The sequence below is a fragment of the Salvelinus sp. IW2-2015 genome, linkage group LG4q.1:29, assembly GCF_002910315.2.
Source record: "Salvelinus sp. IW2-2015 linkage group LG4q.1:29, ASM291031v2, whole genome shotgun sequence".
Taxonomy (NCBI): Eukaryota; Metazoa; Chordata; class Actinopteri; order Salmoniformes; family Salmonidae; genus Salvelinus; species Salvelinus sp. IW2-2015.
The window spans coordinates 24237865-24253350 of record NC_036842.1 but is presented as its reverse complement, the minus strand read 5'-3'; the positions used below and the strand labels follow the sequence as shown (position 1 = coordinate 24253350).

Genomic DNA, 15486 nt, shown 5'->3' with positions numbered 1-15486 from the left:
TAAAATAATGTGTGGAGCATTATGAAATTAGAAAATATATTCTGTGTTTGGCCTTTAGGTTCTGCATCAATCTGAATATAATCAACAGCCTTGATCTTGTTAAAACATGAGTTAACCCTGATGTGTTTCATGTTCCTCTCCTTACATTAGCTACTCCACAGCTCCAAATGGCACCACCAGACCCAGATGGAGCAACATCTGGCCCATTTTGGTCCTGGAGCCTCAGCCTGGCTCTCTTGCTGCTATAAAAGCCTGGGATCACTCGGCACCATTACTGTGATTTATCCCGGCTGTATCGAACATGATAGATGTCCTGCTGGCCAGGAGTAAATGGCTCTGTAGTGGAGAAGGCTGCAATAATTAAGCCCCCTCATGTAAAGCAAGGCTATGGTCTTATGGTCTAGATGTCCTGGCGATAGGGTTGTATGTCAGGCCTGTGGAGGGTGTGTGTTTCTGCATGCTTGCGTGTGTGTGACTGTTAGGTGAGGCTGGTCTGGCTATAGCTCCCTCAAATGACATGGACGGCATTTGAAGAATTTTATTGTCCTCGTTGCATGTAAATCTTCTGTGATATTTAACGTGACATATACACTGAGTGGACTAAACATTAGGAACACCTTCTCTTTCCATGACATAGACTGATCAGATGAATCTAGGTGAAAGCTATGATCCCTTATTGATGTCCCTTGTTAAATCTGCTTCAATCAGTGTAGATGAAGGGGAGGAGACAGGTTAAATAATGATTTTTAAGCCTTGATAAAATTGAAACATGGATTGTGTATGTGTGCCATTCAGAGGGTGAATGGGCAAGACAAAATATTTGTCTTTTTTTTGAACGGGGTATGGTAGTAGGTGCCAGGCGCACCAGTTTGAGTGTGTCAAGAACTGCAATACTGCTGGGTTATCACGCTCAACAGTTTCCCGTGTGATTCAAGAATGGTCCACCACCCAAAGGACATCCAGCCAACTTGACACAACTGTGGGAAGCATTGGAGTCAACATGGGCCAGCATCCCTGTGGAACGCTTTCGACACCTTGAGTCTATCTATGTCCCGACGAATTGAGGCTGTTCTGAGGGCAAAAAGAGGTGCAACTCAACATTAGGAAGGTGTTCTTAATTAATCAATCAGTCAAATGTATTTATGAAGACCTTTTTACATCAGCAGATGTCACAAAGTGCTCATATAGAAACCCGGACTAAAACCCCAAACAGCAAGCAATGCAGATGTAGAAGCACAGTGGCTAGGAAGAAAAACTCCCTCAAAAGGTAGGAACCTAGGAAGAAACCTATAGAGGAACCAGGCTCTGAGGGGTGGCCAGTCCTCTTCTGGCTGTGCCAGGTGGAGATTATAAGAGTACATGGCCATTAAGGCCAGATCGTTCTTCAAGACGTTCAAACGTTCGTAGATGACCAGAACGGTCAAATAATAATCACAGTGGTTGTAGAGGGTGCAACAGATCAGCACCTCAGGAGTAAATGTCAGTTGGCTTTTCATAGCCGATCATTCAGAGATCGAGACAGCAGGTGCGGTAGAGGGAGAGAGAGAGAGGGAGGGAGAGAGAGAGGGATGTTTTGTACGCTCAGTGTATGATAGCTGACTAAAAAGACCAGAACCTGCTGCCTTATATACATAGACATTGAATCACTTGTCACTTTAATAATGGAACACTGGTCACTTTAATAATGGAACACTAGACAATAATAATGTTTACATACTGCTTTACTCATTTCATATGTATATACTGTATTCTATTTTACTGTATTTTAGTCAATGCCACTCCGACATTGCTCATACTAATATTTAGATATTTTGTAATTCCATTATTTTACTGTTAGATTTGTGTGTATTGTTGTGAATTGTTAGATACTACTGCACTTTTGGAGCTAAACGGTTGGAGCTGAACGGTGGGGAGGAAGTCTTTTGACTTTCCTAGGCAGCGGGCCGCGGTGGAAACCCTGGTGAAAGAAAGCTTTACAGGGGTCAGCTGCTCTCTTCTGGCTGCCTGTCAGTCTGTTAATAGTGGACAGGGTAGATGTTGTAACCCAGTTAATGTTTATAACAGTACGATATTAAGCTGTAGATGCATATGATGCCTCATGGGCTCTTTGTCAACACTCATTTGGATTTTAGGTTTAGTCTGTTAATCAATGTGTTGTTGTTTTTTGTTGTGCTTGAGCTTACAAGGGCATTGGTTACTTCATACTTTGATTGTATGATACAGGCGCTACATCTCTGTATATGAGAAGTTAAGAAGTCCTCTGCACTCCACTACATCTCTGAATTAACTTGAATTAATGTCTCACTCTTTCTTTTCTCGTTTACTTTCTCCAGGGCTTTCCCGGTCACGCTGGCTTACGTGGGTTTAAAGGTGACAGGGTAAGAGGAGCTGACATTTTGGAATGGCTTGAGGTGGCTTAAATTTATGACAATGGCCTTTGGGTTAGTCTGCTTGACCTCGCATTTGAATGCACCTTAACTTTGTCTTAGTAAATGATGGAACTGTGTTAGGATCAGAGCATGAGTAACTAATTGTTTTACGACTGAAGTTGATATAATAAGTCATGTGTTTACAGCAATAAACCCCTAGCTTTTCAGCCTCTCTTTGACAAGTCCTCCTGTAAAATCTCTCACAGTCCATTATGACTGACTGTATGACTTCAGCTTACTCATTCTAGGTGTAGATAACTAGTACCTGATGATGTTTCTCACAGGGCCAGCTGGGGCCTGAGGGGCGTGCAGGGCGACAGGGGGATCCAGGCCCCCCCGGCCCACCTGGTCTGCCGTCCTTCTACCTGTGGAAGAACACTATTGAGGAGTGGGCTGCTTTTCGGGTGAGTTGACAACCCCCATTCGATCCCAAATCCTACTCCAACCTCACGCTCACACTTTACCTAGTACTAAATATTTCTAAAACTAAAATCATTGTATTTGCGACAAACCATTCACTGAACCCTAAACCTCAACCAAATCTTGCAATGAATAATGTGGAAATTGAGCACGTTGAGGAGACTAAACTGCTTGGTGTAACCCTGGATTGTAAACTGTCATGGTCAAAACAAATAGTTGCAACAGTAGCTAAGATGGGGAAGGGTCTGTCCATAATAAAACGATGCTCTGCTTCCTTGACATCACTATTAACAAAACAAGTCCAACAGGCACTAGTTTTGTCGCACCTGGATTACTGCCCAGCCATATGGTCAACTGCCACAAAGAGGGACATAAGCTAATTATAGTTGGCCCAGAACATAGCAGCGCGGCTGGCCCTTAAATGCACATAGAGAGCTAACATCAATAACATGCATGTCAATTTCTCCTGGCTCAAAGTAGAGGAGAGATTGACTGCATCACTACTTGTCTTTGTGAGAGGTATTGACGTGTTGAATGCACGAGCTGTCTGTTCAAACTACTAGCACACAGCTCAGACACCCATGCATACCCCACAAGACATGCCACAAGAGGTCTCTTCACAGTCCCCAAGTCCAGAACAGACTATGGGAGGCACACAGTACTACATAGAGCCATGGTTACATGGAACTCTATTCCACATCAGGTAACTGACACAAGCAGTAAAATCAGATTTAAAAAACACATACAACTACACCTTATGGAACAATGTGAACTGTGAAGAGACACACACACAGGCACACACACGCATACGCACACACACACTCTACACACACGTGCATTGTATTGTAGATATGTAGTGGTGTAATAATGTTATATGTTGTACTGTTTTATTTTGGGGGTTTTCTGCAATGTAAGTGCCTTAATGTGTTTGGACCCCAGGAAGAGTAGCTGCTGCCTTGGCAACAGCTAATGGTGATCCCTAATAAATACTAATAATAACTCACCCCATCTCACTTAAAAATCAGCCTCACTCCAACCCCCAACTCAAACCTGTCACATGTCAACTCCACCCCCAAATCCCACCTCCAGCAATAACCCAACCTTGTCCCAACTGTCACCTAAAGGCGTCTGCATACTAGGTTCAGTTTGCTCCTAGCAGAACGCGGCTAGGTGAAGTGAACGTCTGTGCCTTGCATACTCCTTTATAAGACCTTCGCTGAAAAAGGCGGCAGTAGTACTGTTTGTCCCTTTTGAGATGACGTAGCCTCAATGTAGTCAAAATTAATCTTAGATAAAACTCAAGAAATCTGTAATTTTCACATTTTTGCTGAGGAGGTCTTAGTCGCAAACTTTTATATCCAACTAATATGTTTGGTGCAGTATTTCTCAAGTAAGAAAATCAATCCTAAAAATATATACACAAACTGTTTCGGATGGGAAGCATGCAGATGCTTTACCTCAACTCCACAAGGACATACAGTATTAGGCTATGACTCTATAGACTGCCTGTGCAGGGTTGCAAAATTCTGGTAACTTTCCTTGAAATTCCCAGGTATTGCCCAGAGGTTTTCCCAGGCTAGCTGTACATTCTTTGACCCCACACTGCTGGTGCGTGTGAGCCGATGCTCCATCTATCCCTCATCAGTTTAATCCCCCTGCCTGCTCTGAGTCTGAGACTGACCGCAGCTGCAGGCTGTGTAGTACAGCATGACTATCAGCGTGACAGAAAACTGCATGGCCATTATTGAATAAAGGTGCTGTGTAAGAATAAAAAGCAATTTGTTACTCTGGGCTTTGAACTGAGCCATGTGGTCAGACAGCGATCAGATACTGCTATCTATTTCAAATGAGTAGGGATGATAAAACTAGCTTTGATTTTAGCCCCAGTGCTTTTTCTTGAGAGAATAAGGCACAGAATAAAACCAAGAAAACCAGCTGACACTTTTATTTATGAGTGAAATGTCCCATTAAGATGGCACTGCTATGAATTATGGTTGATGGAATCTATATACATTACATTTTCTTATCGTTTTGATTCCTGACGCGTGAAACTTTAAATAATTTGTAATGTCTCCATGTTTCTTCCAGCAAACCTCTTTCTACCATTTGCTCTATGCTGGCTGGCCTGTAAGTAATGGACACCCACTGACTAGGACTAGACTGGGAATGCATCCCAAATGGCACCATATTCCCTATATAGTGCACTACTTTTGACCAGACCCCTATGGGTCTTGGTAGAAATGTTGCACTATAACAGGAATAGGGTGCCATTTGGGACACATTAAGGGTCTTATAGAGTTTATGGGTCATAAAATACAGCAGGGTGTGTTTTGGTTCTTCCTGACACTGTTTCCTTCTCTGTGTGCTTGCAGAGGGAGCAGGGACCCCCAGGACCAGCTGGGGAGATGGGAAAGACAGGCCCACAGGTGAGCGAAACCCCTTCCCTGCATATTTGGTCCTACTTTAGGTTTGGTAGAGAGTCTCATCATCTGAGTAGTACACCATGAATACTGGTTTAAATGTCATGATGCAGTTGAGATGAATGCCTGATCAATGAATCAACACTCAGCAAAAGTGTTGATTCATACTGTTTGACCTATTGTGAGTTACACATTTTTCTGTCTCTGCCTGTCTGTCTTGCCCCCCCCCTCTCTCTTTCTTTCTCTCTTTCTTATCCCACCCAGGGGCCAACAGGGGATCCTGGCCAACAAGGGCCTCCAGGAATAATTGCAGAAATGGTAAGTACTGATGACAGGAGCAATGTTTGTTGTCATACGCACATCCTTAAAAGCATAGGGGCTGTACTAATAAAGTGTACATACTGTAAAAATAATAAAGTGTACATACTGTAAAAATAACAAAGGCCTGCACACTATATTTCAATCCAAGATGACGTGATGAAAATCCTCTGGATGGAAACATTGTCATTAAAGGTGATCATTAGGATCATAGAATGTGAGGGTCTTTCTGTTATCAAATCAAAATAACATATTTTTGAGTACTGATGACATCCATTCTGGGTTTAGGCACATTACTGTTATACAATAACACCCAATGACACCATTGTTGTCCCTGGGAAATTGGTCAAATCAAAATGGCTCAAGTTGTTTTGCAGCTGAATTAATAGATGCCATAATGCTATGAGGATTTGACTGTACTAAACATGTACTTAAAGAAAGCGTGGGAGAATCTGTTTAGCGGTTAGCACTTTGTAAAGCTAAAGGTATTAGCATCTCAGGCTCTTCCCACATCCCTCACAACCACACAAACACATTAGCACAAGGCTTGGAGCCTGATTTCCAAGCTGTGGCTTTGTGGCAACAGAACAACTATGTTGCTATGTTGTGTCTTAGCCAGTCAGAGACCTCAGCTGAACTGAGCACTTACGCTACGGGCCTAACAAGACGGCCCACATCATAGACTGCTGAGGTTTTGGGTACAGTTGTAAACACTTCCTCTCCCTCCCCAATACGAAGCTACGATGTCTGGGCTGTGTGGCACACACGTGGCGTGGAGAATGGCTGTATTATGTGTGTGTGTGTGTGTGTGTGTGTGTGTGTGTGTGTGTGTGTGTGTGTGGTGTTGTGTGTGTGTGTGTGTGTGTGTGTGTGTGTGTGTGTGTGTGTGTGTGTGTGTGTACACAGATTTGGCCACTACCGATATTCAATATTTTTCAATATTTTTTCAATATTTTCCTTGCCAAAAACCCCAGATACTGATAACCAATATTTAACATTTTAGCAGCCTTTTAAATAGTTAGCACACACACATGGACGCAGTGGTCTAAGGCACTCAGTGCAAGAGGTGTCACTACAGTCCCTGGTTCGAATCCAGGCTGTATCACATCCGGCCGTGATTGGGAGTCCCATAGGGCGGCGCACAATTGGCCCAGCGTCGTCCGGGCCGTCATTGTAAGTAAGAATTTGTTCTTAACTGACTTGCCTAGTTAAATATAGGTTACACACACACACACCACACTGACCAGAAAGTTATTTTGTTGGCATTTACGTATCCCCATTACCAGTAAAACATAATCAAAGCCTATTTCTTTCACTTACTTGCTGTGCGGTTTTGTTGTTCATTTGTTCAGTCGTTTCATTCTCAACCAGGATTTCTATGGGGAAAGCCGTATGGGTCTTTGCGTGTCAAAAAAGATACACGTTAAATAACACTATTTGACGTGTCAAATAACACGACATAATCTGTTTCAGTAGCTATAGTTAGCTAGCTAACTATATAGCTAGGTGCCATCATCTAAAATAACCCTAATTTATAAGACAGTTCTTATTTGATTAATGGTTGTCGGACCCAACCATGTGAAGCTAGCCACAATAGTGGACTTTGCGGTTAACCTTCAAAATAAAAGTATGGCATAATTCTACTATTTGTATTAATTTGCATCACTGTCAATGACATACTTTTATTTTGCAGGCAAACTGCAAATTCCACTATTGTGCCTTATTGTGCCTAGCTTCACAACACATAACCCGGACCGGTCGAGCCCCACTAGCCAGATGAAGCTAGCTGGCTGCTTATAACGTTAGCTTTGGGCTACAGGGTTAAGTAGCTGGCTAGCTATTTATTTTCATGAACTGAAATTCAATTTCAATAGGTGATCATCAAGTGGAAACATAGCTAATACTTACTCACAAGGATTCCTAAATCATTAATAAGAATAATGAAATGACTACAGTTTCCACTGGTCATTCTTTTCAGGCTGGTTGTATTGGTGCTAGCTAGGTACCAAGCTAAATCTAGCTACCCCAGAAGTTGCGGTTGAACAAATGATGCTTTATTACCAACGCGGTATTGTTAACACATCGTTCGTGGTTGGTGTTTGCTTATTTGCAAGCTTTTTTGTACAGCTTTGACAGTGCTACTGTATCTTTCTTGACACGCAAAAACCCAAACGGCGTTCCATAGTATGTATGTTGTGAAGCTAATAGCAATGACGCTATTACTGTGTACCGGTGCTCGACCAGTCGGCGAAAGCCAACATCATCCACGACAGAGAACGGTTGATTGAATTCCATTATCTTGGCTTTAATGGATTTCCCCTTTGAGTTGTCTTGCTGAAATGTTCTTACTCTTTCAAATGACTGCTCGACTTGACTGCTCGATCCACACAGCAGACATTGTGTGGGTTAGGTTAGGAATGCTGTGTTGCACGTGTAGTGCAACATTTTACATGGCGTCATTACGTTATGTAACTACGTTATATAGGTATGCCCAGTACCTTTGACATCGTTTTTTAACATCGGCGTTAAACTAGACATCGGCCGATACCGATGTAGGCATTTTTAGCTAATATCGTCCGATTCCGATATGTTCACCGATATATAATGCATCCCTAATATGTGCACCTGAGAACTCATTTATCAGTCTGGCGAGCTTCTGCATGTACAATATTAATCACTGTCCACACACACATACGCACGCACGCACACACACACATAAAATATCAATCACTGTTCAGAACCAGAAATATAACAGTCCACACTGTCCACACTGCCAAGAGCTAACAGGTGTTTAAGCTATCTGATTTGTACATGTTCTCCACCTGTCTGCAGTGCAAGTTATTGATGACAAGGGGGTCTAACATAATAAACGAATAAACAAATAATGCCATTGGGCAGGAATGGTGCCTTAAATAGCATTCATGTACAGTACTAGTCAAAAGTTTGGACACACCTACTCATTCCAGGATTTTTCTTTATTTTTTGTATTTTCTACATAGTAGAATAATAGTGAAGACATCAAAACTATGAAATAACACATTGAATCATGTAGTAACCAAAAAAGTGTTAATCAAATCAAAATATATTTTATATAGCCACCCTTTGCCTCGATGACAGCTTTGCACACTCTTGGCACACTCTTGGCATTCTCTCAAACCAGCTTCATGAGGTTTCATGCATTTCAGTTAACAGGTGTGCCTTGTTAATTTGTGGAATTTCTTTCCTTAATGCATTTGAGCCAATCAGTTGTGTTGTGACAAGGTAGGGGTGGTATACAGAAGATAGCCCTATTTGGTAAAAGGCCATGTCCATATTATGGCAAGAACAGCTCAAATAAGCAAAGAGAAATGACAGTCCATCATTACTTTAAGACATGAAGGTTAGTCAATCAAGAAATGTCAAGAACTTTGAAAGTGTCTTCAAGTGCAGTCGCAAAAACCATCAAGCGCTACGATGAAACTGGCTCTCATGAGGACCGCCACAGGAAAGGAAAACCCGGAGTTACCTCTGCTGCAGAGGATAAGTTCATTAGAGTTAACTGCACCTCAGATTGCATCCCAAATAAATGATTCACAGAGTTCAAGTAACAGACACATCTCAACATCCACTGCTTAGAGGAGACTGTGTGAATCAGGCCTTCATGGTCAAATTTCAGCAAAGAAACCACTACTAAAGGAGACCAATAATAATAAGAGACTTGCTTGGGCCAAGAATCACGAGCAATGGACATTAGACCGGTGGAAATCTGTCCTTTGGTCTGATGAGTCCAAATTTGAGATTTTTGGTTACAACCCCTGTGTATTTGTGAGACGCAGAGTAGGTGAACGGATGATCTCCACATGTGTGGTTCCCACCGTGAAGCATGGAGGATGAGGTGTGATGGTGAGGGGGTGCTTTGCTGGTAACACTGCCTGTGATTTAATTAGAATTCAAGGCACACTTAACCAGCATGGCTACCATAGCGATACGTCATCCCATCTGGTTTGCACTTAGTGGGACTATCATTTGTTTTTTAAAAGGACAATGACCCAAAACATCCCTCCAGGCTGTGTAAGGGCTATTTGACCAAGAAGGAGAGTGATGGAGTGCTGCATCAGGTGACCTGGCCTCCACAATCACCTGACCGCAACCCGATTGAGATGGTTTGGGATGAGTTGGACCGCAGAGTGGAGGAAAAGCAGCCAACAAGTGCTCAGCATATGTGGGAACTCCTTCACGACTGTTGGATAAGCATTCCTCATGAAGCTAGTTGAGAGAATGCCAAGATTGTGCAAAGCTGTCATCAAGGCAAAGGGTGGCTATTTGAAGAATCTAAAATCTATTTTGATTTGTTTAACTTTTTTGCTTACTACCTGATTCCATATGTGTTATTTCATAGTTTTGATATCTTCGCTATTATTCCACAATGTAGAAAATAGTAAAAATAAAGAAAAACCCTTGAATGAGTTGGTGTGCCCAAACTTTTGACTGGTACTGTATATTGCACCACTTTTCACCAGAGCCCTATATATAGGAATAGGGTGCCATTTGGGATGTAGCCCAAGTGTGTTATGATGTGTCCTCACTGTGTCACAGGTTTACACAGCCTCGGCTCGGGTAATGGTGTCCCTGTCACAGATCCATAGACTCTGATTGGGTGATAGTGTCTCTTTCATGGATCCACAGCCTTTGATTGGGTGATGGTGTCTCTGTCACAGATCCACAGTCTCTGATTGGGTGATGGTGTCTGTTGTATTGCAGGGTGAGCCGGGCCCAAAGGGCGTGGCGGGCAGACCAGGGCTCCATGGGAAATATGGAGAGAATGGGCTGGACGGTCAGCCTGGGATGCCGGGTGACCCTGGGCGACAGGTGAGGCACCACTTGGTGATTACATTGATAACCTTCTTATTACGAACCCATCTGTTCTCAGAAACAACCATTCTAGCCATTCCCTATATTTAGTGTACTACTTTTGACCAGTAAGTATTTCCTAAGAAGTGCACTATATAGGGAATAGGGTGCTATTTCAGTTGTTTTATCTCTGATTATATCAATGATTGCTGTCTCATTTTGCTTAGGGACCCTTCGGGTATAGGGGAGAAGGCGGTTCCAAAGGAGAAAAAGGGGACGAGGTGAGGGGGTTGGATAGTGAAACAGTGCCCTTATGAATTCTGAAATATTGGTCTAATGAGTGTACCAATGAAGAGCATATGTCATTTGTACTTTCTATGAAGTAAAGTATTTCAGCCTTTTTATTAAATGTATTAAGTACAAACAATTCCTTAGAAATCTACACACAATACCCCATAATGACAACGAAATCAGAAATGTTTGCAAATTTATACAAAATAAAAAAACAGAAATACTTTATTTACATAAGTATTCAGACCCAGGTGCATCCGGTTTCCATTGATCATCCTTGATATGTTTCTACAACTTGATTGGAATCCACCTGTGGTAAATTCAATTGATAGGGCTTTTTTTTAAATAAAAAAATCACCTTTATTTAACCAGGTAGGCCAGTTGAGAACAAGTTTTCATTTACATCTGCGACCTGGCCAAGATAAAGCAAAGTAGTGCGACACAAACAACAACAGAGTTACACATGGAATAAACAAACATACAGTCAATAATACAATAGAAAAAGTCTATATACAGTGTGTGCAAATGAGGTAGGATAAGGGAGGTAAGGCAGTAATTAGGCCATAGTGGCGTAATAATTACAATATAGCAATTAAACACTGGAGTGATAGATGTGCAGAAGGTGAGTGTGTAAGTAGAGATACTGGGGTACAAAGGAGCCAAATAAATAAAATAAATAACAGTATGGGGATGAGGTAGTTGGATGGGCTATTTACAGATGGGCTATGTACAGGTACAGTGATCTCTGAGCTGCTCTGACAGCTGGTGCTTAAAGCTAGTGAGGGAGATATGAGTCTCCAGCTTCAGTGATTTTTTTTCAGTTCGTTCCAGTCATTSGCAGCAGAGAACTGGAAGGAAAGGCGGCCGAAGGACGAATTGGCTTTGGGGGTGACCAGTGAAATATACCTGCTGGAGCGCGTGCTACGGGTGGGTGCTGCTATGGTGACCAGTGAGCTGAGATAAGGTGGGGCTTTACCTAGCAAAGACTTATAGATGACCTGGAGCCAGTGGGTTTGGCTACGAATATGAAGCGAGGGCCAGGCAACGAGAGCATACAGGTCGCAGTGGTGGGTAGTATATGGGGCTTTGGTGACAAAACGGATGGCACTGTGATAGACTGCATCCAATTTGCTGAGTAGAGTGTTGGAGGCTATTTTGTAAATTACATCGCCGAAGTCGAGGATCGGTAGGATGGTCAGTTTTACGAGGGTATGTTTGGCAGCATGAGTGAAGGAGGCTTTGTTTCGAAATAGGACGCCGATTCTAGATTTAATATTGCATTGGAGATGCTTAATGTGAGTCTGGAAGGAGAGTTTACAGTCTAACCAGACACCTAGGTATTTGTAGTTGTCCACATATTCTAAGTCAGAACCGTCCAGAGTAGTGATGCTGGACGGGCGGGCAGGTGTGGGAAGCGATCGGTTGAAGAGCATGCATTTAGTTTTACTTGTATAGTAGTTGGAGGCCACGGAAGGAGAGTTGTATGGCATCGAAGCTCGTCTGGAGGTTGGTGAACACAGTGTCCAAAGAAGGGCCAGAAGTATACAGAATGGTGGCGTCTGCGTAGAGGTGGATCAGAGAATCACCAGCAGCAACATCATGGATGTTGATGTATACAGACAAAAGAGTCGGCCTGAAGATTTAACCCTGTGGCACCCCCATAGTGACTGCCAGCGGTCCGGACAACAGGCCCTCCGATTTGAAACACTGAACTCTATCTGAGAAGTAGTTGGCGAGGCAGTCATTTGAGAAACCAAGGCTGTTGAGTCTGCCAATAAGAATGTGGTGATTGACAGAGTCGATAGCCTTGGCCAGGTCTATGAATACAGCTGCACAGTATTGTCTCTTATCGATGACGGTTATGATATCATATAGGACCTTGAGCGTGGCTGAGGTGCACCTATGGCCAGCTCGGAAACCAGATTGCATAGCTGAGAAGGTACGGTGGGATTCGAAATGGTCTGATCTGTTTGTTAACTTTGCGTTCGAAGACCTTAGAAAGGCTGGGTAGGATAGATATAGGTCTGTAGCAGTTTGGGTCTAGAGTGTCTCCCCCGTTGAAGAGGGGGATGACCGCGGCAGCTTTCCAATCTTTGGGGATCTAAGACGATATGGAAGAGAGGTTGAACAGGCTAGTAATAGGGATTGTAACAATTTCGGCGGATCATTTTAGAAAAGAGGGTCCAGATTGTCTTGCCCAGCTGATTTGTAGGGGTCCAGATTTTGCAGCTCTTGGAAAGGCACACAGCTGTCTATATATGGTCCCACAGTTGACAGTGCATGTCAGAGCAAAGAACACAGTCAGAGCAAAGAACACAGTGGCCTCCAACATTCTTAAATGGAAGAAGTTGGAACCACCAAGACTCTTCCTAGAACTGGCCGACCGGCCAAACTGAGCAATCGGGGGAGAAGGGCCTTGGCCAGGGCGGTGACCAAGAACCCAATGGTCACTCTGACAGAGCTCCTCTGTGGAGATGGGAGAACCTTCCAGAAGGACAACCATCTCTGCAACACTCCACCAATCAGGCCTTTATGGTAGAGTGGCCAGACAGAAGCCATTCCTCAGTAAAAGGCACATGACAGCCCGCTTGGAGTTTGCCAAAAGGCACCTAAAGACTCTCAGACCATGAGAAACAAGATTCGCTGGTCCGATGAAACCATGATTGAACTGAATGCCAAGCGTCACGTCTGGAGGAAAACTAGCACCATGCCTATGGTGAAGCATGGTGGTGGCAGCACCATGCTGTGGGGATATTTTTCAGCGGCAGGGACTGGGAGACTAGTCAGGATCGAGGCACAGATGAACAGAGCAAAGAACAGAGAGATCCTTGATGAAAACCTGCTCCAGAGCGCTCCCGACCTCAGACTGGGGCGAAGTTTCACCTTCCAACAGGACAACAACCCTAAGTATACAGCCAAGTCAACACAGGAGTGGCTTCGGGACAGGTCTCTGAATGTTCTTGAGTTGCCCATCCAGAGCCCGAACCCGATCGAACATCTCTGGAGAGACCTGAAAACAGCTGTGCAGCAACGCTCCCCATCCAACCTGACAGAGCTTGAGAGGAATTGCAGAGAAGAATGGGAGAAACTCCCCAAATATAGGTGTGCCCAGCTTGTAGTAGAAGTCGACCGATTATGATTTTTCAACACCGATACTGATTATTGGAGGACCAAAAAAAGCCGCTAACGATTAATCGGCCGTTTTTTTTAAACATTTATTTATTTGTAATAATGACAATTACAACAATACTGAATGAACACTTTTATTTTAACTTAATATAATACATCAATCAAATCAATTTAGCCTCAAATAAATTCATTTTGGTTTAAATAATGCAAAAACAAAGTGTTGGAGAAGAAAGTAAAAGTGCAATATATGTAAAAAAGCTAACGTTCAAGTTCCTTGCTCAGAACATGAGAACATATGAAAGCTGGTGTTTCCTTTTAACATGAGTCTTCGATATTCCCAGGTAAGAAGTTTTAGGTTGAGGTTATTATAGGACTATTTCTCTCTATACCATTTGTATTTCATATACCTTTGACTATTGGATGTTCTTATAAGCACTTTAGTATTGCCAGTGTAACAGTATAGCTTCCGTCCCTCTCCTCGCCCCTACCTGGGCTCGAACCAGGAACACATCGTTTGAATGAATGCTTACAAGCCTGCTGCTGCCTACCACCGCTCAGTAAGACTTCTCTATTAAGTATCAAATCATAGACTTAATTCTAATAATAACACACAGAAATACGAGCCTTAGGTCATTAATATGTTATCAATATGCAATGTTATGTCATAATTACGTAAAAGTCTGGCAAATTTGTTCGCAACGAGCCAGGCGGCCCAAACTGTTGCATATACCCTGACTCTGCGTGCAATGAACGCAAGAGAAGAGACACAATTTCCCTAGTTTAATATTGCCTGCTAACATGAATTTCTTTTAAGTAAATATGCAGGTTTAAAAATATGTACTTCTGTGTATTGATGTTAACAAAGGCATTGATGTTTATGGTTAGGTACATTCGTGCAACGATTATGCTTTTTTCGCAAATGCGCTTTTGTTAAATCATCCCCGTTTGGCCAAGTTGGCTGTCTTTGTTAGGAAGAAATAGTCTCCACAGTTCACAACGAGCCAGGCGGCCCAAACTGCTGCATATACCCTGACTCTGTTGCACAGAACGCAAGAGAAGTGACACAATTTCCCTAGTTAAAAGAAATTCATGTAAGCAGGCAATATTAACTAAATATGCAGGTTTAAAAATATATACTTGTGTATTGAGTTTAAGAAAGGCGTTGATGTTTATGGTTAGGTACACATTGGTGCAACGACAGTGCTTTTTTGCGAATGCGCTTGTTAAATCACCCGTTTGGCGAAGTAGGCTGTGATTCAATGACAAATTAACAGGCACTGTCGTTGCACCGATTATATACAAAGCAGGTCAAGCTAGATAAACTAGTAATATCATCAGCCATGTATAGTTAACTAGTGATTATGTTAAGATTGATTTGTTTTTTATAAGATACGTTTAATGCTAGCTAGCACCTTACCTTGGCTCCTTGCTGCACTCGCATAACACACGCAGGCTCCTCGTGAAGTGCAATGTAATTGGCCATGTGTCCAAAAATGCCAATTACGGATTGTTATGAAAACTTGAAATCGGCCCTAATTAATTATCCATTCCGATTAATCGGTCGACCTCTAGCTTGTAGTGTCATTCCCAAGAAGATTCGAGGCAGTATAATCGCTGCCAAAGGTGCTTCAACAAAGTACTGAGTAAAG

The 15486-nt window shown here is 42.7% G+C and overlaps 1 protein-coding gene across 2 annotated transcripts in view; it reads left to right on the top strand.

The window, feature by feature from the left end:
• LOC111961706 (collagen alpha-2(I) chain) overlaps positions 1–15486 on the top strand; it is a 96876-nt gene that overhangs the window by 44317 nt on the left and 37073 nt on the right. For both annotated transcript variants that reach the window (XM_023984167.2, XM_023984166.2), the window contains exons 7-13: positions 2334–2378; positions 2714–2833; positions 4938–4976; positions 5222–5275; positions 5534–5587; positions 10328–10435; positions 10645–10698. In XM_023984167.2, coding sequence (XP_023839935.1) covers positions 2334–2378; positions 2714–2833; positions 4938–4976; positions 5222–5275; positions 5534–5587; positions 10328–10435; positions 10645–10698 — 474 coding nt within the window. The remainder of the gene's footprint in view (positions 1–2333; positions 2379–2713; positions 2834–4937; positions 4977–5221; positions 5276–5533; positions 5588–10327; positions 10436–10644; positions 10699–15486) is intronic.